The following is a 23,094-nucleotide window of genomic DNA, read 5'->3' on the forward strand; positions in this document are numbered from 1 at the left end:
TAAGACAATAAGTTACTTTCTACCCTGACTCATATTATTAGACTATTTCTCAAAACTTTAATACCCTATAAAAACCCCACTTTTGCCTAGCTCAGTAGAAGAGCTGTCCTTAAAACCCTTCACAGAAGATGCTAATAAAAATTCATCTGTAGAACTTCATACAGCGCTTCTCTTTTCTCTCCCTGCGTCTGCCAAGGCGCTTAGCAAGCTTATAAGCTGAATATCACAAGAGCTAAAATCACTGCTGAGTTGAATATCACTGATAACTAAGCTTCCTAAGTATTGCTTGTGCCTGAGAGCTTCGCTTAGGTTGCTTTAGGCAAGAAGTACTTAAGTGTACTTTCTATCTACGAACCCCTAAAGCAGCCGAAATCCAACTGAAACTACCGGGAGAAAACAAAACTGCCCATTTTTGCTGTCTTACCTATCTCTACAAAAAGCTCCCCACACGTTTCCTGGACTATATTGCCAGCGATCTAATTGAAGTTTAAGCCTCTGGTATTATGGAATTAGACATAGTACTTTTAAAAAGTTCAGGTTTAAAAGCAATTTAAAACCATTAATGCATAGATGTAAAAAGTGGGTGAAAAAGTACTATGAAAGTGAAAGCAAAAAGGTAAAATACAGTTACAAAAAATAAAAGCATCAAGAAATCAGAAAACTGTCAAGTGTCTGGAGTTAGGTATTTTGCACCCCTTCAACTTCCATACAGAGGTTAAAAAGTGGAAAAAGTATAGAGGATCACTAGAGAAAAGCTATACATAGCTTTAAGAAGTCAGTGTCTAGACATGTGTAGTAATTGTTTATGATCCATGCAATGCTTCTAATTACAAAGAAAACACAGCCTTTAAAATCTAATCCATGTTTGACCTATAACTGTAGTTGCTCATTCCACAAACAAGAAGCAAGGTAGAGCATAAGAATGATACTGATACTGCCTAGAGGCTCAGATTGTCAAGAAGTAGTTTTGGATCACATCCCCCCAGATTTAGTTAGATGTTTTCAGTTTAGGACAAACCCCCGGGAAAAAGAAAAAACTACAAACATATGAATTCCAGCAAATTAATTTTTCCATGTGAATTCCAGAAATTTCACTGACATCAAAAACTGAGCATGTTACTGCAAAAAGTAACCAATTCCTACATGAACAGGCTATATGATAATAGATCATGCCATATTTGTGTACCTGAAGCATTACACAAAAAAAAAAAAAAACCAAAAAAAAACCACAAAAAAAAAAACCAGAATGAAAAACAAATAATAGTCACATGCAGAATCTGTTCTCCCAAATTAAGTGCATCAGAACTTTGGATACATACTGTTTTCAGTCTTCACAACTGACTTAAAATTGATGCTTCCATTTAAATACTTGCAGTTGGTGGTATGCTGGAAAGCCTTTGCTTCAATTTAGTTTAGCTAATAGGATCCTTTTAACTTAAAATGTAGCAAGTCACTAGAAGCTGAAAAAGGATAACCAGATTGCAGAGAAGATGCACTGATTTCATAAAAAGGACATGGCATGAACTATTTTTTTCCTGAAGGCACCCTGGCGTGTTGTGTATTTTCCAGAAATATCTAAACCTGTAGCCAAACAAATGTAGACAGCTAACCTGCTTAAGCATGTTCGTAATAGGAATCTAAGTAATCATCTGTATTTAAGGTTAAAATGCAGAATATCTCCTTTGTAAAGACAAAAGTTTGTATCTAAGCCTAAGCAACTGCACTACTTCCATACACTCAATGTAATTCCAAGTTAAACACAAGCTGAACAAACTACAGAATTAAATAAATCAAAATACTACAACGCATACATGTATATGTATACACATATTTGTTCGAAGAGATCTACTTTTTTCTCACTGTCAAAAAAGGCAAAGTTCAATTTAAAGAAAGGCAAAGTTCAATTCAAACCCCCTTTTTAACACCTATAAACCAGTTAAAATATAACTTTATGAAGAATTATATTCTTGCATATGAACTGAAAAGAAAATGTTACCATTTGTTGATTTACACATGACCAAAACTGACAAAAGGTCAGCGATTATCAAAATAATACCTTTTTGTTGCTTACAAACATGCAAGCTACTGTTCGGGGAGACACACTTCTGCCTGTAAACTAAAAGTTTTAATGTCATTCTTGCAATTGTGCTTGCTTTTTTTTTCTTGACACAAGTGTAGATAAAGTTAGCAAAAAATCTGTAATCATACTGACAAAACAGTTTATCCCTTCAATAACTTACAAAGAGTGATAATTTAGAAACACTGCACAAAATGTCACACTAAAGGGAAGGTATGAGTGTACTTAATGTTTGAGTGGTAAGAAGGTAACATAAATAGCTTTTGGTTTTGTTCCCACTAAATGTAAGTTTGGCTCTTACAACATAGGAAGTGAGGACAGATTCCCCTACTACAACATGATGATTACATTTTGATAATTGTCTTGGGTTGAAAAATGTAACCAAAAATGTGTATTCTATTTTCATCTGTTGAAACCTTTGGGAGATATTGTTCTTTATCTCTTGCAACTCTAGGAGGGGAAGAGGGCGGATGCCTTCTGTTAATGGGACAACTGATAACACCAGATAAGGCAGTGCCTTCTCTCTTCCTCCACCCATCCTCCTCCAAGGATCATCACCTGTGAATGGGCCATTTAAGGCCTCTCAGGACTGATAACATTACTTCATTCCATTGTGAGATGCTCCACCCAGTGGGAGGAGCCAAAGCCTTTCCGCCGGGATAAATCCAGCCATCCCAAACACCAAGATAGCTGGTTTTCCACTGAATTCTCAGAGGAAGACAGGACCAATCTCAGCAGCACTGGACCTTTTTTGTACAGGATCATCTCTGCTTCACAGAACAACATCTGTTACTCCAGGAAGACTTATTTGGACTGCTTCCAACACCCTGACAATGGTGTCAGGTTGTATCTCTGACTCTGTCAGGGTTTTCTAGGACTTTTGTTTGTTTGCTTGCCTGTTTTTTTTGTACTACTGCATTTGTATTTTTTTTTAATATTCCTAGTAAAGAACTGTTATTCCTGTTCCCATATTTTTGCCTGAAAGCTCCTAATTGCAAAATTGTAATAATTTGGAGGGAGGGGGTTTTTTACATTCTCCATTCCAAGGGAAACTCCAGTTTTCCCTGACAGATACCTGTCTTTCCAAACCAAGAGAATAATGTATTGCTCTTCTAGCTAAGTTTAAGATTTCCCCTCTTCTTTGTAAAAGGTAAATTCAAGTCTTTGTAATTGATCAAAATTTATTGATACATGGCAAGCCCACAAATCTATTAAGGGATCGCCATCACCAAAAAATAAATAGAAAAATGCTTCATTAATAATTTTCATTTGTATGAGGCTGAAACCATGTTTATGCAATTATCACCTAGCAAAAGTATTTTAATTTTGTAAGATCACTGAGACCCAGAGCTAGAGGCATAAAAAAACCACAATTCAGAAGATTCCCAAGTTAAAAGGTTGCATTACTTACGCCACCCTCAGACATTTAGCAAGAAGCAAAAGCGTGAAATACAGCTAAACAGAATAAGTGTGCTAGCTTAATTAGGTCTAGTCAAGACAGTTCAAACCTCTATGTCATAGAACATTTAAGCCACTTTAACCATTTGTTACAATCCCACTTTATTTACTTCAAATCACTATATTAAACAAATCATATTTTAGTCAGGCTAGCCTTATTTACACAACTCTATTATACAGATCACCAGTACAGATTTTTGACATAGCAATCCTGTTGAGGCAGTAGACACAGCACAGAAGTCATTCAGAATGCATGTTCATGAAGGAATGTTGGCTGAATTACAAGACTATTTCCAAAATGATACTTCCCAGTCATGCTATCCATAATAATCTAAAATGAAGAAGAGAAAGACCAGAACTGTATTGTTTCCCCAACAGCAGAAACCAATACAGATAAAACCTAATTTATAGAAACTTACTTAACTAAGGAGCAACTAAGGAAACAACACTGTATTAATTTATTAGTTATACTACTCCATTACTAATGTATCACTAAGCATTAACTTCTGCTTAGTACCAACAATAAGTTTGACAAATACAGTTTTACTTACCTTTAATACCTTGAATTAAGGTATTCTTAAAACCTCACACCAATGGCTAGTTCAAAAGTGGAGCAACTAATATCAGACCAATCATATGCTTGTTTGTTTTTAATGGTGGATGACATTTTAAATAATACTACTCAAGCTGACTTCAGGAAAAAATTTACAACATATCCGATTGTGAAGTTCACAGTTTAAAGTGTGATTACAAGTGCTATGGAATAAAAGGTTATATAGATAGACATAACATTTATCCAGTAAGATACATGGGCTCTGAACTTTAACTTCTTATCAAAATCACGTGCAAGTAGAGCTCCTCGTACATATTCAGAATTTTCTTCTTCTCTTTGCCCCATTACATCACTCAGTTCCTATCCTCCATGAATTCAGCCACTAGATCCTCACATCAGAATAATTCAACATAAATAAATGGGAGAAGACCTGAAGGCTTTAATCTTTGATGAAGGGGCAAATAACAGACTAACACATTTTTCTTCTATTCGCCAATACACTGCTCTTCAATCAGAAGACCCTTTCTACTACATCCCTTTTGACTTACCTAATGTCATACTAAAATCCAGTTTTAGTTTCCCTCCCACGCTCATAATTAACATGCATATTTTTGGTTTTTCAGACTGTTTTTCAGTGTATGAAGAACATTTGACTTTTTTATCTCCTCAAACCAGTTTTGTAGAACTGACACAGTTCTAGAAATATATTTTAAATCAGTTCTACATTAATTAAACTATAATTACTCAAAGTAAAAATCTAACTATGTCAGTCAACATAGCAAAACCTAAGACATGAACTCAATTCTTGCAGGCAGAATGTGAGTGTCAAGGCTGGCATTTTTTTTCAGAAGGCAAGAAACAAATGAGAATTTACCTTATCTATTTGTGCAGTCTAGCAATAAAATTACAGAACAAGACAGTGAACACATGCACTCAAATTCATCAGATCCCAGAACTTATTTTGTAATTCTAGTAAGACAAATTGAAGAGTCACAACAAAGTTCATTATCTTTTTGCATCCTGAAGTTTATTACTGGTTTTATATGCATGCTTAACTATGGTTTTGTTCCCATAAAAGTACAATGAGAACCATGAGAAGAGGTAGTATCAAAAATGAAAGGAAACAAATTCAGGCACAAACTGATAATAATATCATATAGATTTTGTGCAATACTTTAAATGTAACAAATCGCTTACAGCTGAGTGAATATGTAACCGAATTTCTTAGAGATCGTGGGCATGATGTGCTGTGGAATGAGATTTGAGCTATCCTAAACTGGGCCTCAGATTTGGGCCTGCTAGGCCTCAGATTTTGGCCCGTGTAGAAGTAGATAAGTTTTGTGGCACAGTTAGAAATTAGGTTAAGGTGTGAGCATAGACTGTATAGGACAATTAGAGTGAAGACACGGTAGCTGCCTTAAACTGAGATAGTTTACATACTTGTTCACGCTGAATGCCAATAAGAATACACCTGCAACTGTAAATTATTCTGCACTGTATAAAACCAGCCATTTCGGGAATAAAGAAGAGAATGTATGTTCTGACCATATTGGTTGTATTGTGTGTTGCTCTGTTCCAGCTTCCATATAGGCACCCTGGTTTCATGAATATCTTTACAGGCAGATCAAACTGTTTTCTGAAAAATTTTTATTCCTATGCAGCTCTCACACTATATGGCATGTTCTTGCATATAGGAATAATAGCAATAATATACTTCCCTCACTCCTTCCTACCGTACTCAGCTCCCAATCCCCCCAGTCACATTGAAACACCACTATACTAATCACATCATTACAACAGCATGGGAGGAAAACTGAGCTCTGGAAGTCAGGGATAAGTGAATAATATAAACCAGTCAGACTTTTTTGTACGTTGGGCTTTCTTATACAAAGTAATGAGAAAAACTTTTGATTAGGAAATGCTGAAGTCTTCTGTCTAACAAATACCCAAACATTAGTGAATAGTTCCATACAAGAAGTTCTTAAAGCTCAAGTGAGATCCAACAGAGCTTGGGGAATTAAAAAGCACTATGTCAAGCTTTTTTGGACTGAAAGGATGCTAGATATTTTATCCATTGATGACGGAAGCTATGGCTTTTTTTAGTAAAAGACTTTCCATCCATAATATGGGCAGGACAAAACTTTTCTGAATTCCACAGGCATGTCTTATTAGAGAATTAGAATGTAGCAGCATATTTCTGACTGAGATTTTACAGTTAGAAAAACACTTTAAGTTACCTTTTAAATATGCATTATACCAAGAAGATGCATCAATTAGTGCTATGTCACATTCCCACACAAATTGAACTAACGTGCTTCCTTCTGAAATGACATTATGACAATCTATGCTGTCTGATGTTCTGCAAAAACAATGGCATCTTTCTTTAAAGAAGGAGCAACCCTACTTGTCATTACCAGGTAAATACATTTGCTCTGCACTGCCTCGCAAAATGAAATACTTCTCATGCTTGAATGCATACTAATACAGCATTTGGTGAAACACAGATGTGCATTTTCATGCCCGAGCAGCTAATGGATGAGGTCTGATGGAAGTGCTAAACAGAACATGACTCTAGATGAAAGTCCAGTTTTGTAATTAAAGAATTATCAAGTAAAGGTTGTACAAAAACCTCTTTACTCAAAAACATACAATCAAAGCTGCTCAGGTCTTGGTGCAAAATAGCTGCAGAAGACAAAAAAATACAGAACAAGTAGTATTTTATTCTTTACGTCTGAATTATACAGTATCTAGATGAATATTTACTTGATCATAAAAATAAGGAAGCAAATTAAAATAACCTTGTTCCCCAGCTTCCCAAGAAGGTGCAATCAAAATCAGCATATTGTAGTGCTGTAAACTCTACTGTGGTCACAAACTCTTACTGAGCACTGTTGTAACAGTATAAATTAGAGTGGTCATGGTTTCTTGCCCCTTTCTTAAGTGACCTCATAAAAAAACAGTACTTGGCTTGTCATTTCCATAAGTTGCAGGAAAAAAGACCCAAAAATTTTGTGGTGCAATGCATATTGCTTTAGGTTAAAGCAAAAAATCACTTGGCAAGCAAAAAAAGAGAAAGCATGGCATTAAGCATTAGAAATAACAAACATGAAGCAAGATGAATAGAAGTTAAATATTAGAATTTGAGACTAACAGATTAGTAACCAGACCTAGATGTTAATTCCAAGAAGTTTATTTTCTTTGTTTTGTTTATAAGAAGCCTTGATTATCACATATTTTGACTTCAGGTTGCACATGCAGGTGTGAACTTGTACAAGACAGTTCAAAAAAATAATTGAAGTGCACTTCTTCATTGATCTCAGAATAAGCACTGCGAAAATAATTACATCAAGTTCAAATATGCTTGTAGAGTACAGGTTTTTCTGCAATGTGGCCAAAGATTTGACCCATTTTTGTCAAAGTAGAAGTTTCAAAATATAATTGACTCTAAGCCAGCAAAACAATTAGCATGCAGGAAAAAATCTACTCCAACTTTCACATATGGCCATAGCCAAAAACCACCTTAAAATTACAGCTTTACATTTTGCCTGAGCAAGGGCCCTACTGCAGTCACCAAGAGTGCAAGTTCCATTTGCTGTACATAAGTGCTGCATGCCCTGCACTACAGAAGCAATGACTATGTAAGGAAAAGGTAACTTAGACAGCATTCAAGTCATAGCAGCAGCAAGGTCATCAAGCTTCAATTACTAAGCCTGTTTCCCTACTTTGAGGTGAACCCAAGTTCCTTACCACTTCAAGATGCATTTCCCAAGCTTTATGTTCCCTAAATATGCATCTTTATAGAAATGTAGTTTAAAATTTATTTCATTGAACACTCTACTAATTTTTACATTATGTCACTGGTAGATCTTAGTCGAACAACAAAACTTATGAAGGTTCCCCCCTCTAATCAGCATTTTAGTAAAACAGAACAAAATGTTGAAGTTTTGCTGCTTTTAAGAATAATTCTGCACTGCAAGTCAGTATGGAACTGTTAAAAATTAAGAGCTTTCCTTAAAACCTAAGCCTCAGCAGATATCAAATTAACTTGGACAATTAACTGGCCTTCATATTTCCAAACGAAAATCCAAAGGAGCCCGACCCCAAATTCCATACGCTGTGCCCCAGTGCCCTCTGCTGGACACCCGGGCACGAGCAAACACTGATCGTTCACCTGTACCGAGCAGAAGGGGAAGAACTCAGCTTCTGCCACTACGAACGTGCCTTTTATACAAAAAAAAAATCACTGCAATATGCAACAACACTGTGTTATGTCAACTCTGACAATAATCTATGAGCTTCAGAGGAGTTTTTTCAGTAAACCTCCAGAAAACTATGTCAAGTGAAGTCTGCTACGCATCAAATTGTAACTCCAGCATTTCTGATAATAGTACCATGGCAGACAGCAAAGAAAATTCTGACCCTGTCAAAGCTGTGTTCATGAGAATCTTCCAGCTGTCCATTGCTAGTCACAGGAATTTCTGCCGCTGAATTTTTTGGAGATGCTTGAGCCATTTCACTTTCCTGTAAAAAGAAACAGGTTCGTGTTTGTCTTACATATCCAATGAGTAATCCATATGAAAATATTTGATGTATGAGTTTCATAACAGTTGATTTTATTTCAAACTCCAACTGGAAATATTCTGATCTACTCAGTCTGTATATGTTTATTTAATCACAATAATACTCTACCACAGCTCAGTCAGTAGTAATTTAAAGTTTCCAGATCTAAGAGAAAAGGAAAACTAAAATTTAACCCATTGGCATTGGGGGAGTAAGACACAAATGAGGTGTGGGCTCAGACAAATGTTTTACATGCTCACTTGAGCCTTAGAGTAGTTTCCGAATCTCAAATTATAATAAGCTTGGCTAAAAAAAATTGTATTATTTATTAATAAACAATAAATATTATAGAAGAGCAATATGTTTAATCATGTGTTACAAGAAAAGCAATGATTCCAAACTTTAAAATAGTTTCAGCTGTTTCTTATTTTACCATAATATAGTGCCACCTTCTGACTAAACTGTTGGTATGCAACTCTCATGAAGTCAACAGAAGCAAACCCGACGTGAAATGCAGAAGTGCCAAAAGAACTCAAAAGTACCAAGAGAATTCAGGATTCAAAGTTAGTTTCAAATGCAGCTGCATCATGAACAGCAGCAGCAGCTGTGAAACCACTGCTTTCAAGTACGACCTAAGGTATAGCGTAGAAGAGACATTCCCAGAACTGCACATCATTTACAAGCACCTGAAGACACAATGGCAGCTTAACACTCCAAAATTAAGAGGAAGTGAAAATTTCATCCCTTTCAAAAAGCTACTCCTAACTCTGCAAGGCAGCTTCATCAGTCATCTAAAGTGTAAACAGTAGAAAAATCAACACACAAACGAGGCAATGTTTGTTCACTTACATAAAAGTTGTCTGAAGTCCTCAAACCAGCCCATACACTTGTGCTAGACTGGCAAGACAAGGTGCACCATCAACAGGTACTTGGGAACAGGTACCCTTCTACCCTTAAAGCTCTTAAATCATCAAACTGAACCAGCTCTTTTCAGTCCAAGGGTCAGGAAGAGGACCAGCCTGAGATCAGGATCTGAAGTACCATCAGCTTCTCCAACTACACATGAAGCTTTACAGGGTATGAATATAACACAAAGATTTTACTGGTACTTACTGAGCATCACTTGCATCATTCTCAACTGGAACAACAACTGTTGTACCCCATTGCTAATATTTCTTCCACTTTCACATACCACCACTGCATTTACATTTGTGAGCCTGATTTCCTTTATTAGTTTTGAGGCCTCTCAAGACTTTTTCTAACTAGTCACTGTCTCTGGGCTCCAGTAAATGTGCTTCTACTGAAGTACAACAAAAGGTCTATTCTTATTTTATGAGTACTTTTAAAACAGTGATTTGTTTAATTTCATAGAATACACAATATCTCAAGTTGTAAGGGACCCATAAGGATCATCAAGTCCAACTCCCTGCTCCTGACAGAGAGATGCTATACAACATCATTGTACTAAATGTCCTAGTCACCTGTCACATTACATTTTGATTTGGGAAATCTGTCCAATAGCTCAAGTTTCTTAAGCTTGCTCTAAATCTCACATGTGCTTAAGCTCTAAGGCACTTCTACTTGATATGGTCAAGTGAGGTATTTTTTAAAATGCTTGGCCTGTCACAGCTACTTGCACAGTACAGAAACATTAGCATAGGCCATGTTCTGTTCACAGCTATTTTTGTTCTTCCTGCAGATTATCAGAGAACACAGTGCAAAGGGAAAGTCCTCTACTGTCAAGGGGTGCTTTGCTAGGGATCACAAACAAAGCTGCATCTCTAATTAAAAGAAAAACAAATACTTGACTTAGGTGCTTATCAACAAGAATCTCAAATAATTTTGCAAATACTGACACTGATATACTTTTATGCTTTTATTCAGAGTTTTCCATGCTCAATGCATATCCACACATCTCTAATAAATATATATATTAGAGAACAAAAATTCATCAGCTTCTCTGGACAACTAGAAGCAATTCATCTATTTTTTTGGCATTCATACTTGACTCAGACCTATGTATCTAGTTCAGAGAAAGCCAAAAATTACTTGCTTGGTAATGGAATGTCAGTTCCATGCTATGATTGAACTACAACAATTTCCCATTGCTGAAAAGGGGACATTTCACCATGCTACTTTTCCAGTTTCTACTGTGAACCACACAGTGCCTCACCTCCCCAACACTCACCTGACTACAGTCACCACATACAACTCACTAGCCTAGATATAGACCTTTTCACCAGGTTAATTTTCCAGCTTCAGTAAGTTGAATCAGTTTGCAATGACATCAGACAAGCACCAAAGCCATGAAATGACCAGCTGAAAGGGTGTCTTGGTTTGAGGGGAAGTGAGTTTTTCAGGAGGCTGTAGTCAAACTAATCAGTGGTCAGGTTTGAATGTTGGCACCTTTAGTGGCCACTGAGGGGTTGGACACGCTTCCGAGGACACAAAAGGTTAAAAGCAAGGCCTCCCAGAGGGACTTCCTCTTTCTGGCTCCGCTTTCAGGAGAGGAGCATCTTTTCCCTCCTCCCCTACCCAGGCTGGGTGGAGGAGGGGGGCCAGGTGGCCGGGCTGAGGTAGGCCCAGGCCCCGGGGGGGGGGGGGAAAGAGAGAGAATGGGACTGGAGCTGGGCCAGCCCCATCCAGGATGGAGGGGTGGAGAACTTTGGAGGTGCCTTCTGTCCCCCCGTGTCCCGCCCCCGTCCCCCAAGGAGAGAGACTGCTGCTTCAGAGTTTCGAACATTGGCAGCAACCAGCAGCAAAGAAAGAGCGGGGGGAGGGGAGAGGAGAAGTTCCCGGCTGTGTAAAGAGGTGCTGAGTCCGGGACCCTGCCGGGAGCCAAGAACTGTTAACCCTTTCTTGGCAGAAGGAAACTTTTTCTCAGACATTGATTCTCAATGCTAGTGGTTTCAGAAGAGAAAGAGAAACAGCCTGGGACTGAGATGATAAAGGAAGATGAAAAGAACCCTAGATGGGCAGAGATTGAAGAGGAGTGGCTTTTGAGCTGGACTTTTCTTGCATAATCTTAGCCATAGACTGAACTTGAGTCTCTTTTGAACATAAACTGCATTTGGGTGGATACAGCTGCCTCTGCTTTTGCTACAGTGACTGGCACTTTAAGAGTCGAGTGAACAGAGAAGAGAGGGGAGGGTGTGGTGGCACCCTCTGCCCTCAGGGAAGACCTGCTCTTGGAACCCTCAGCCCCAGGGGAAAAATAGGGAGAGCTCGGCATGCAAGCATCCTTAAAAGAGCCCTATATGCAGCTTTGGCCCATAGACAGTGGTGAGAGCACTGGACATGGAAAAGAGAGTGTCACCCAGGCAGACTTCTCCGGGCAGTGCCACGGGTGACATGGAAACACATAAGGGGTGGACCTGTGTTTTCTGAGGAGCAGTCTGTGGTGCGAGAGAGACTCCTCTCTCCCTTACTGAATTGAGGATTAGTTTTTTGAGTGGTGATTGTTTGATTTAAAACCCAAGGTTTTGGTCTATGGAGGGTAACGTGTAGGGGGTGGAAATTGGGGGAGGAGAAGAAATGTTCTGGGAAGTTTTCATTTCTGTTTTTGTGTGTGTTTAGAGTTTTCCTTTCTATTTCTGTTCTTATGTAATGTAATAAAGTTTTGTTCTCTGTTTTCAAGTTTTGGGCCTGCTCTGCTCTGTTCTTGACCACATCTCACAGTAGCTCATTAGGAAAAAACATACACTCATAGGTGCATTAACATCTAGCCAGTGCTAACCCATGAGAAAGGGGAAGTGGGTGTCTTGGTTTGAGAGACAGGTATCTGCTAGGAAGGGGGCAGGACCTCCCTAGAGATGGAGAATTCAAATCTCCTCCCTCCAAATTATTCTAATTTAGAAAATTAAAGGGCTTTCAGACAGAGGTATGGGGATAGGAATAACAGTTCTTTACTAGTATATATGACAAAACAAACAACAACAACTAAAGAATTAATAATAAACAGAACCAGGAACCTTGAGGGCTTTCTTCTATAAAAACCCGGTGCAGTTTGATCTCAGTGCCCCTAAGGGACTCCGAGAGGCCAAGCTGGAAGGGTGGAAAGTCCCGGGCTGGTGGATGAGATCAGATGCACTGCGCTGGTAGCTGGAACGGCACAGATGTCCCGGCAGAGCAGGGCAGTGCAGGGCTACAGAGTAGCAGTAAAGCCTCAAAGCTCCGAAGAACCGTCCTCCCCGATGCCGAGAGCAAGAGAGAGCAACTGCCCCCCTAGCTCTGTCTTTTACTTTTTCCAAAGCTCGCGTTATCTCCCCTCTCTAAGGGAAGCTCCCAGGAAACCCAAAAACAATAAGTGTATCCTTGTGCTGCCATCTCCTTCAGTCACTTTCTTTGTTTTGGTTAATCACTGTCGTTAAGTTTCCTAGCAACTTATGGAAAAAAATTCTGTAAGTGAAAAAGAAGCAAATCTAACCCCCAACAGTGGGATAAACTGCTAATTTAACTCAGACATAATAAGAAACCACCATCTCTATTTTAATCAACAGTTTAAGCTTGCACTGCCATCAAGAACCAGTCCTTGCCCTTCTCCCCCAGCTCTTCCCCCCAGCAGCTTTCATCATCCCTTCACCTCCTTCCTGAGCCAGAACAAGGTATTTGTACAGTAAACAAGATTCCAGAAACGCTGCAGATCAAAAGTAAGTGACCTGTGCTCAAAAAGAGGATGGGTAATTTTTCCACTCCCATCAATTCTCCAAAGCAGGCACACCTCCAACACTTGTGCCTATGAAACAGAACAGGTAGTAATGCAGTAAAGAAACTACTAAGAATGAAGGACTGCCCACAGCATCAGCTTACTTCAGCAGCGCAGTAGCTCAAAATACTAACTCTGACTGTAGGCTACTGCCAAATCCAGCATCCATTTCTCTTTACCTCTGGATGTATGTTCCTGTAACTTCACACAATCATGGTAAGGTTACTGATCTAAGAGAAAACTAAACCACCAAACCACCGCAGCGTTTCTGTTGAAATAGGGAGTATGATTGCTGAATCAAGTGTCTCTTTAGCAAGTGTAGCCCACAGCTGACTTAAACTAAGCATACAAAGAAATTGATTCCTCAGAAGAAAATTTATCATATGTATAAACAACCTAAAGTAAATCTAAATAAGTTCCTAAATTTGTATTGATGTATTAGGCATGAATGACACAAGCACTAGAGGAAAATATTGCATTTCAGATGCACGTTTTATTTTTAAAAAACATAATCATCCTTCAGTAACAATCAGTATTTTCTTTGTACATCTGTGTTTACAAATATCAGATTTGGAAATATGCTAAATAGAATCACTATTCTGTTTTTACTGAAAGTTAAAAACAATTCACTGTCACTGAAAATCCAATAGTGATAAAGTCAGCATTATGTTTTTTCATTTTTACTCTAGAACAGTCAGGAAAATGTTGACACTATCTTTCTGAAAGAGCATCCCAAACACACCTGATTAGCTAAATAATATTTGGAACCTCAGGAATTTGTTCATAACTCAAATATGTCACAGACTTCTCCATAGAGAAGGTGCAAGCTGTATCTGTTCTCAGGGAAAAAAAGATTCACTCTTTCAGCAGCAGATAGAATACCTTGTTATAGTGAAGTTACACAAAGATTGATGCCTTTTAAATACCAACCCTTTCTTCCTGCAATACTCACACAGATTCTACCATGCCTAAATCTATTCAACTTACAAAACAAATACTGCAGCACAGCAACAGGCTACTGGCTGAAGTAATCCTTTATTATGAACTAATTGGATAGCTCTTAATGGTGTCTCAAAACCAACTCCACCCATTCAAGATGCCATGTATGAACTCATATCCACATACTAACAGCACTGTGCTATGTATAGCAGAATTTTGGGAATCTGAAACTTGTTAGGATTGGTTGATTTTACACTAATATAACTATCACCCAATCACCTCAGAGCCAGACTGGACCTCTTCTGCAGACGGATAAGACTCATCAAGTGTTGTGGATTCACTGCTGTGTTCTGACATACCTGAAAACCAAATAGGTTTGGTATGCATTAATTGAAGTGAAAGGAGCTGGATGCTGCACTTCACAGAAACCAAAGCAGGCTTTCAGAAAACATTTCTTTTACAAGTTCTGCTAAAGCAAAGTGAAACCTCCTTCTTTTGATGGTGACCAGGTCTTTAGCTCTCCAAAAATCTAAGAGAGATTAGGAATACAGTCTAGTGTAAGCTTCTGCTGCCAAAGCAACCTTTCCCCACAGACAGCTAAGGTTACAACATAAAACCCTGGAAGTCAAACAAGGTTCTTCAGCTGATATATATATACTGCCACCTGCAACCATGCACTAACTGTATCCTACCATTGCAAAGATCACCATTTTGTTAAGACACAAGAGTTATCCAAACACAGCAAGATTATATTGATGCTAAGCCACTGAAACTTATTAAGCTGTTAAGTCTGTTGTATTTACTAGAAACAGAATACCTTTCATTTTAGCCTCAAAAAGATCTCAGCTACAGAGGCAAAGAAAGTTGTTAACACTGAGCAGATGCGTAAGAAATCAACTCTGTGAATACAGTGATCATGAAAGATGAATTACATACACAATTTTAGCTTAAGTAAGAAAAGTATCTAAATTTGATCTAAATTTGATTCCAAATAGCTGGTAACTACAGGTGATACCACAATTCACTCAGCTGTTTGAGAGGAGGAGACAACCAATCATTAAAAATTAATCAATTTGCCAGTATTGCATATAATCACACATTACTTCAGTTCATTAAGTCTTGCACCATTCATACATGTTCAGATACATACCAGATTAAGAAAAATTATAGAGATTACTATTTGTGTTTATATTGTATTTCAAATTCCTGAGCTATAAAACATTCTAATTAAAGCAAATAATTAATAAGGTAAGCAGCTCACATAGCAAGGGAAATAAAGTAAGGACACAAAGGCTGAGAAACTGAATCACCTAGATCATCTAGATAAGATTTCACTGGATAACCTATTACTTTATTTTGGAAAACCAAATACATAAAATAAGAGATTTTCTCCAGAAAACAGTTCATTCAGGGCTATCACTGATTGAAGTTGGATTTTCTAGGATCAATATAAAATTCCCTTGAAGCAATTAAGAACTAAGTTTAACATGCTTATATAGCTTTCTTAATTTTTCAAGTTTCTTTTGAACATGCACACCACTACAGAAGACTGTACAGCAGAGATGCTGTTTGCCCACATGGTCCTGTCCAAACTTTGCTTGTGGCTGAAAAGAACCTCTGTGCTTAACAGCTTATTTCTGAGTAGCTAAAACAAATACATTATAGAGTAGGAGAATAAGAGCGATTTTCTTGCTCTACTTGTTAAACAAAAAGCTAAATTCATCTTCTAGTAGAGCCTTCATTAAGACAATCTGTTCTTCAGTTCTACCACATCAGTGTTCCTGGAGTTACATTTGTACATCACATACAAGCCTATGTACCATGGTAACACTGTTCTAAACTATTAAATGCTACAGGAAAAAACATTTTTGATAGGTTTAAGAACTTTTGATAGATTTAAGAACCTAGGGGCAAGAACCATCTCAGAAATCCATGTAGAAGACACTGTATAAAAGCAAATAATTCATTTTTTAAAACCCAAATGAATTCACCATTTGTGTTACAACATCCCTCCATGATCAATTTTTTGTAGTGTTCTTTTCCTACAAGTAGTGCTTACAGTTTCAACACAGCTCTGCAGGATCACAGTGATCAACTTTAAAACATGAGAAGGCAAAAAATTGTAGATTAAAGGTGGCTTTCATAAAAAGTTCAACCACACATTCAAATTTAACTACAGAACTTCCTGATTACTGCTTCTACAGCAAAAAAATGGGGATGTAAACATCAAATACTGGATGCAAGGATGAAAACTTTCTACACCTTCACTAAGATTCAGAAGTGAAGACACTCACGTGGAACTGTGGCAATCGCAACATCTATATGTATATATCATTTAAGGTTCCACTAGAGAAATGCATACAGACTTTTGCATCTCTGTAGTTCCTGCAGGTGCCAGACAAAGGGTTGTTCTTTATAAGAGGACGCTAATGCCCAGTACAGCATAGATTGTGTTATTCAGGGTTTGGTTTGTTTCTCCACTAAAGCAGCCACAACTTTTGAACACATTAAGTGACTGGTATACCAGGACATTTGCTACCATCTGCTGCAATAGAACAACTCAGAGAGTCTACTTGGAAAAAACATACTTGATCCATATTCTGACAAGAACTGAAACACTCTCCATATCACTCCTGCCCTTCTGGGTTCTCTTTTGCCCCACTATACCAATTCTGCAAATCCACACAAATACTGCACCACAGTAGAACAGAAGACACAGACTAGACTAAGAATCATTCCCCCATGGTGAAGCTACCTTAAATGCATATTGGATTACAGCCTCAGTAATTTTAAGTTTTGCTCACTATAAATAAAACCACATGATTTTTGAGTCCTGGGGATTTATGTATAACTTCTTCAACTGGCAAAGTAAAAAGCAAAACAAAGCAAGAACTTATGAACAACATAGTAAGCTTACTCTAGGATGGAGACATAAAGAGACATTTAACCACTTATAATTAATGCTTATAAGAGCATGCTTATGCGCTTTTCATAAAAAAGGCAAATTCATATTTGCTTATTCATGAAAATATGAAGTAAATGTCATCAACAATAAATTAATTTTGAATAAGAAGTATATTCTTCCCATACTTACATCACTTAGGTAAATAATTGATGATCTCAGAAATAAGAACCATGGGATTCTCAACAATCAGATCTGCTTTTCACAGCAGGATGCACTGGCTCCTTCACTTACTTTTCTCCTAAATTAATTGCCAATAAGGCAACAGCAAGATATCATCTGTCTAAAATGAAGTTTATTACACACTTTTATTGTTGTCTTACTACTTAACTGCATAATGTAAATTTTTGTAACACTGCAGAAAATCCCAGTGCTGGTGGAAAAATGACCATTTTATAGATGTTTTCCTAATTTCAATTTCTAATTAAGAGCATTTTCACCAATTCTTGACAAGATAGGGATCAACCACTTTAAAAAAAAAATGTAAAGAACTGTATTAAACACTTCCTGCTGCAATCACACCATAGTTTCCTCTTAATGCTCTTGAATTCCCTGGCTGCTCCACTTGCAAGATCTAATTATGCTTGGGAGTTAGAAGACATGATGGAGAGAGAGACTGGAGAACAGGGCTGCTGCTGACTTTCACACTCCATGCCACGGCAACCTGACCCTAAACACTTTAATACTCTGCTTGTCTCCAGATTCGCTAAGCCATGGGCTCCCATTATGGCTTCAACTTCTACCAAATCAGAAAAAAGCAGCTAATCAAGCTACTGCCTCAGTTTCCAGTTTTTCCGATCTAATGCTCTTCTGTGTTTCTTATTCCTGACATTTTAACTGTGTGTGTACATACACACACAATTACATAAACATACACACGATTCAGAAAGTTTTGGAGTTGCATTGATCAAATAAGATCCTTCTCCGGCCCTGCAAAAAGAACCCTTCTGTTATCTTTTCTAGATAATCAACTCTTAGGTAACAGAGCCACCGACTGCAAAGTGATAACTCCTTGCTACCTTTTCCACCAAGCATAAAAAACACACGTGAGAAACTGAAACTACATTCTGGGCTGAAAGTTCAGAATTATCCCCTCCAAAGACTTTGATGCAAGAGGAAAGGCTATTAGGGGGTTTGGGTTAAAAATAACCTATTAGAGAGGTACTATAAGAAATACTGGAAAAACTGCCTCTAGTTTGGAGACAATACCACATGCAACACCTGCTTGTCACACAACACCACAGAATTTCCATGCTTTAAGAACAGTAAACAAAACACAAATTGGCACACTTAAAACAGTAATTGCCAGGGTGTGGAATAACTCCCAGGGGCACAAAATTTACACAGCATCTACAGTTTTCTTCCTCCAACAACACAGACGAGCTCGGGCGCTGCCCTCCCTGTCCGGCCGCCCAGCACCCCCGGAGCGGGGCGTACGAGCCGGGCCGACCCCGATCCGCTGGACACTGCCGGTGCTGCCCGGGGAAGGGCGGCCGCTCCCGCGGGGTGACACGTCGGACGGGACGGAGCAGGAGGCGCGACCCGGCCCTCCCCGAACCCGGGCCCAGAGGCTGCCCCGGCCCAGTCCTCACCTGCCGGCGACGCCGCTGCGGCCCCAGGGGCGTCGTGCTGCGGGGGACGGAAGGGCAGGACGAAGGGAGGGAAGGGGTGACGATGGAGGCCGGGCGGGGCGGCGCCGGTGGCCCCTCTCAAGCTTTATTTTCTTCCTTCCCCGGTGGCAGCAGGAGCCGGAAGCGCCGGGCCGGAAAGGGGATGACGGCGGCGGCCTCTCTTGGCCGTCATGTCTATGGTCGCAGCCATTGCAACCACCGCCAGCACCGCCCAGGAGGCTGCTCCAGCCCCGCCGAGTGCCGTGCCCGTGAGGTCGGGCCGCCGGCCGGGAAAGCAGCCGGAGCGGCACAGAGGAAGCCTGCCCGGCTGCGGGCGCGGATGAGCGCGCCTGGGAGACGCTGCTCGGTGCCATGGCAGAGGCTCTGCCCGAACACACAGTGAGGAGGAAAAAACCATATCTATCGAGGAGAAAATTGACATAAGCGCCGCGGAGAGCGGCAAGAAAAAGGAGGACATTGCAGCCAAGTATGGCATCAAGAGGAACTCCCTGTCTTCGATTAAGAAGAATAAGGAAAAAGTTTTGGAAGCCTTTGAAACTTTACGGTTTGATCCTAAAAGGAAAAGACTGAGGACTGCTTTTTATGCCGACCCGGAGGAGGCATTGATGAAGTGGTACTGAGTTGCACAGTGCTTGAATGTACCGGTCAATGGCCCTATGTTGCGCCTTAAGGCGAATGATTTTGCCCAGAAGCTTGGACACTGATTTTAAATGCAGTAGTGGCTGGCTCGATCGTTTCAAGTCGAGGTATGGTTTAGTTTTCAGAGCTCAGCCTGTAGAAGCAGCTGCTACATCTACAGTGGGTGCTCCAACTCTTTGGTACCAAAATGTGTTTCTTTATTATGTAAATTATTATCAGCCAAAAAATGTGTTTTACATACAGGAGACTGGGTTGTTTTATCAGATGTTACCACATAACACGTTTGCATTTAAAGGGGAAACTTGTCCTGTAGGTAAACAAAGCAAAGGGAGCATCACTGTAGTGGTGGGTACAAATATGGATGGCTCTGAGAAACTCCCACTGCTCATTATAGGAAGAAGCAAAAGTCCACGCTCTTTCAAAGATGTGAAATCGCTGCCAGTGGATTATGAAGCAAATGATAGGGTGTGCATGACTTCAGGACTCTTTGAACAGTGGATGCATAAACTCGATAACAGATTTCAAGGACAGCAGTGCCAAGTGGTTATTGTTGTTGATTCTCTTCCAGCTCACACAGAAGTCAAGAACCTGAAGTCTGTCAAATTAGTGTTCTTTCCTCCAGACTCTTCTTCATATATAGCTATGAAAGAAAGGACTATCATAAGTCTGAAGGTTAAATACAAGCACTGTCTTATCAAGAGATTTGTTGACTGTGTTGAAAGTAATAAAGAGTTTATGCTGATCCTTCTTGATGAAATTGAGATGCTGTACCTGTGCTGGAGGGAAGTAACACCAGAGACTATTGTAAAAAGTTACAATGGAGCAACTTTCAAATTAGAAACTGAGACAAATGATAATCACAATGAGGTTGAAAGTGATTTTGATTTGATTGCACATGCACGGACATCTGCAGTAGAGTTCCCAGAAGGTTTGTCTTTGGAAGAATATGCAGCTCTAGGTGATGGCTTGATAACTTATGAAGTGCCCACAAATAATGAAAGGATGTGTGCCAAAGAAAGTGCATCAGATAAAACTGAGACATTTGTTGGTGATGAAGATAAGGATGGTGATCGACTTCAGGGAGCTAAACAGCTTTTACCATCCAAAAATGAGGCTTTGAATGCTTTAGATACCCTTTGAAAGTTTCTCAGAAGTCCAGACACAGATGATTCTCTTTACGATTCCCTAGCTGACTTGGAGAATTTTATTCAACATGTAACATGTGAATAAATATTTTAGCAAAGTGGGAAAGTATGTAATTGGAAAAAAATAAATTTTATAATCAAAGGTAGGCAGTTTAATAACAAGCATTGCTGAAATGTTCTCTGGTGTGTTTTGCTCAGGTGCCTAGATGAACATAACAAAACTATGAAAAAAGGGCTATGAACTGAAGTTTTTCACAAAATCAGGAGCAAATAACACATACTTGAGGTGGAGAGAGGGAGTAAGCTGAACCCTTAAAATGCTAATTGTAGTAAGTACAGTGGAAGCAAGAGAAATTCTTTGAGCAGTTTGGTGCACTCAGGATAAACTGTTGACCACTTGAAATTCTTTATTCAAGAAGAGAATAGAACTTCTACACATCAATAATTTCACCAGTGTTTTTGGCGTTTTGACAGTGGAGTAGTAAATGTTTATGACCTTGGTGCTTTTGATACATAAACACAAAATTGACTAACACAGAAAATACATGAAATATTTTTCACCCTTCATAAAGAATTCTGGCCATCATTTACTCTTGCAGCAGATGATGAACAGCAGAAAGTTACCACAGCTTTGAATGTGTTGTTTTGTTTTCTTAAAACTGCTCATGTGTGGATACACTCGAATGGCATAATTATTTATCCAAGAGTCAAAAGACAAACAAACATTTACTTGGTCTTTGAAGAGGTCAAAAAGGAAGGTAATTCTCTCCTTTTCAGCCTTTTTGGTGCATAGATTTGATGTAGGGTTTTCTGTGCAACTCCATGTATTTCTACAGTAAATTCAGAAAAAAAACAGTATTTGCAGTAAAAACCTCACTGAGCTCGTTTTATTTTCAGTACCTGGAGGCTTTGCTGTAGGATTCATTGCACTAATGTGGTTTATCACTATAAGTCCCATTAACTAGGGTGCTGTTTGCATGATTGCCGTGTGAAGTTGTGTAAATCACGGTACATTCACATGTCTTTGAATATGCATTTCAAACAATGTAATCATATCAGAGCCAAAATCCACAGTATATATGACCGTCTGTCACAGATGACACGCAAAGAACTGCACGAGGGCACGCTGGTGAACAAAGCAGGAAAAGGGGCGAGTTTATTTACTAAACTCAATTTTATACATTTCCTATGGTGCCCGTGGATTAGAGGATGGAATTCCACCTCTCAAACCACATTGGTCAATCCAACTGTCAATCAGTGTTCTCTTCCACCTAAAATATGTAAACAATGAAAGAGCAAAACATAGCCATTGTTTATAGTACAAAGTGTGATAAAGTAAAAATTCTGACTCCAATATGAAGAACAATACAGAAGGCTTAGAAAAGTCTTCAAAACCAGTGCGACAACCTTCTGGCTTTTTTCAAAACCTATTTTAAATCTTTTCCATATCTACCAATTTAAATTTTTTTTCAAAAGGTGGAGATAATTTCTTTAATTTAGAGGAAGAAGAAAATATTTTATGGACACTCTTTAGGAAGCCTGCGTAATAAAAAACCTATTATGCTGCTTATAATTAAACCATGAGAAAAAAATTCATGCATATGTGAATCTTCAGTTTTAAATAAATAGTTTGGCTATAGCTTTGTTTGCTTTTTTTTTCTGGTGTAGGACACTTTATCCATTTGTGAAATCATTTCAGAAAATGTATCAGATTGTTGGAAGACAGTGAAAATATTAGGGTTGCTGAGAAAAAGCTTTTGGCTGTATGAACATTTTACTAGAACCCCTTCCAAAAAAAACCCCCACAAACTTCTGGTTTCTTGTTGTGAAATATATTATGTGAATTTCGTCCAAAGGATATTCTGATTAAATAGGAAATTTCTGTTGAAATCCCGATAAATAAAGCCCTACGTGGAGATTTATAGATTCTGTGAAAAAGGTACTCCTCTGAATTATCTTGTCTAGGTATTTACTATTTTAAAATACAGTTGCAAAATCTTCTAAATTAACAATCTGTGCCAATCTGTCACATTCTGCTTGTTTAAATACTTTAGAACAAGCTTATGCAAAGTACTTTCTATTCTGACTAAGCTTATTTGAAGTTCATCTAAATACCACAGACATCTGTAGATAATTTTCCTGTTGTTATAAATGCCAATACGATATTCCAATTAAAATAATAATTTGGTTTATTATTAAAGATCGAATCACAGAATTTCGATAAACCCACCAACAGCGGAGATACTTGACAGAGTTTTTCCCGGGAAAATGCCAAGGGTGAACCGTGAGATACAGAACCTGGCAGTCTGCTATCTTCCCCAACGGTTCACAAATTTGCCCGGTTCGGGGCTTGGTTTTTATACACTTTATTCTGCCCTCGGCAATATTTCCCCATATTTCCCATTGTTTCCCGACTAGCTATACA

General features: G+C 38.7%; 2 protein-coding genes across 7 annotated transcripts in view; one reads left to right on the forward strand and one right to left on the reverse strand.

Moving 5' to 3' along the window:
* LOC134563414 (arfaptin-1) overlaps positions 1 to 19,083 on the reverse strand; it is a 46,562-nt gene extending 27,479 nt beyond the window's left edge. The window contains exons 1-3 of one of the 6 annotated variants that reach the window (XM_063421326.1): positions 18,847 to 19,083; positions 14,572 to 14,651; positions 8,508 to 8,609 (exon numbers count right to left, since the gene is read on the reverse strand). In XM_063421326.1, the coding sequence (XP_063277396.1) occupies positions 8,508 to 8,609; positions 14,572 to 14,649 (180 nt within the window). In that variant the 5' untranslated portion in view covers positions 14,650 to 14,651; positions 18,847 to 19,083. Of the gene's footprint in view, positions 1 to 8,507; positions 8,610 to 14,571; positions 14,695 to 18,846 lie in introns of those variants that run through there. The other 5 variants (XM_063421328.1, XM_063421325.1, XM_063421327.1 and 2 more) reach the window with 5 other exon arrangements.
* A 438-nt stretch (positions 19,084 to 19,521) lies between these two features.
* On the forward strand, positions 19,522 to 20,831 carry LOC134563415 (tigger transposable element-derived protein 4-like). The gene has a single exon (XM_063421330.1). It carries the CDS (start codon positions 19,522 to 19,524, stop codon positions 20,662 to 20,664), a length of 1,143 nt encoding a protein of 380 aa, XP_063277400.1. The 3' UTR covers positions 20,665 to 20,831.
* Positions 20,832 to 23,094: the final 2,263 nt, after the last annotated feature.

The sequence above is a fragment of the Prinia subflava genome, chromosome W, assembly GCF_021018805.1.
Source record: "Prinia subflava isolate CZ2003 ecotype Zambia chromosome W, Cam_Psub_1.2, whole genome shotgun sequence".
Taxonomy (NCBI): Eukaryota; Metazoa; Chordata; class Aves; order Passeriformes; family Cisticolidae; genus Prinia; species Prinia subflava.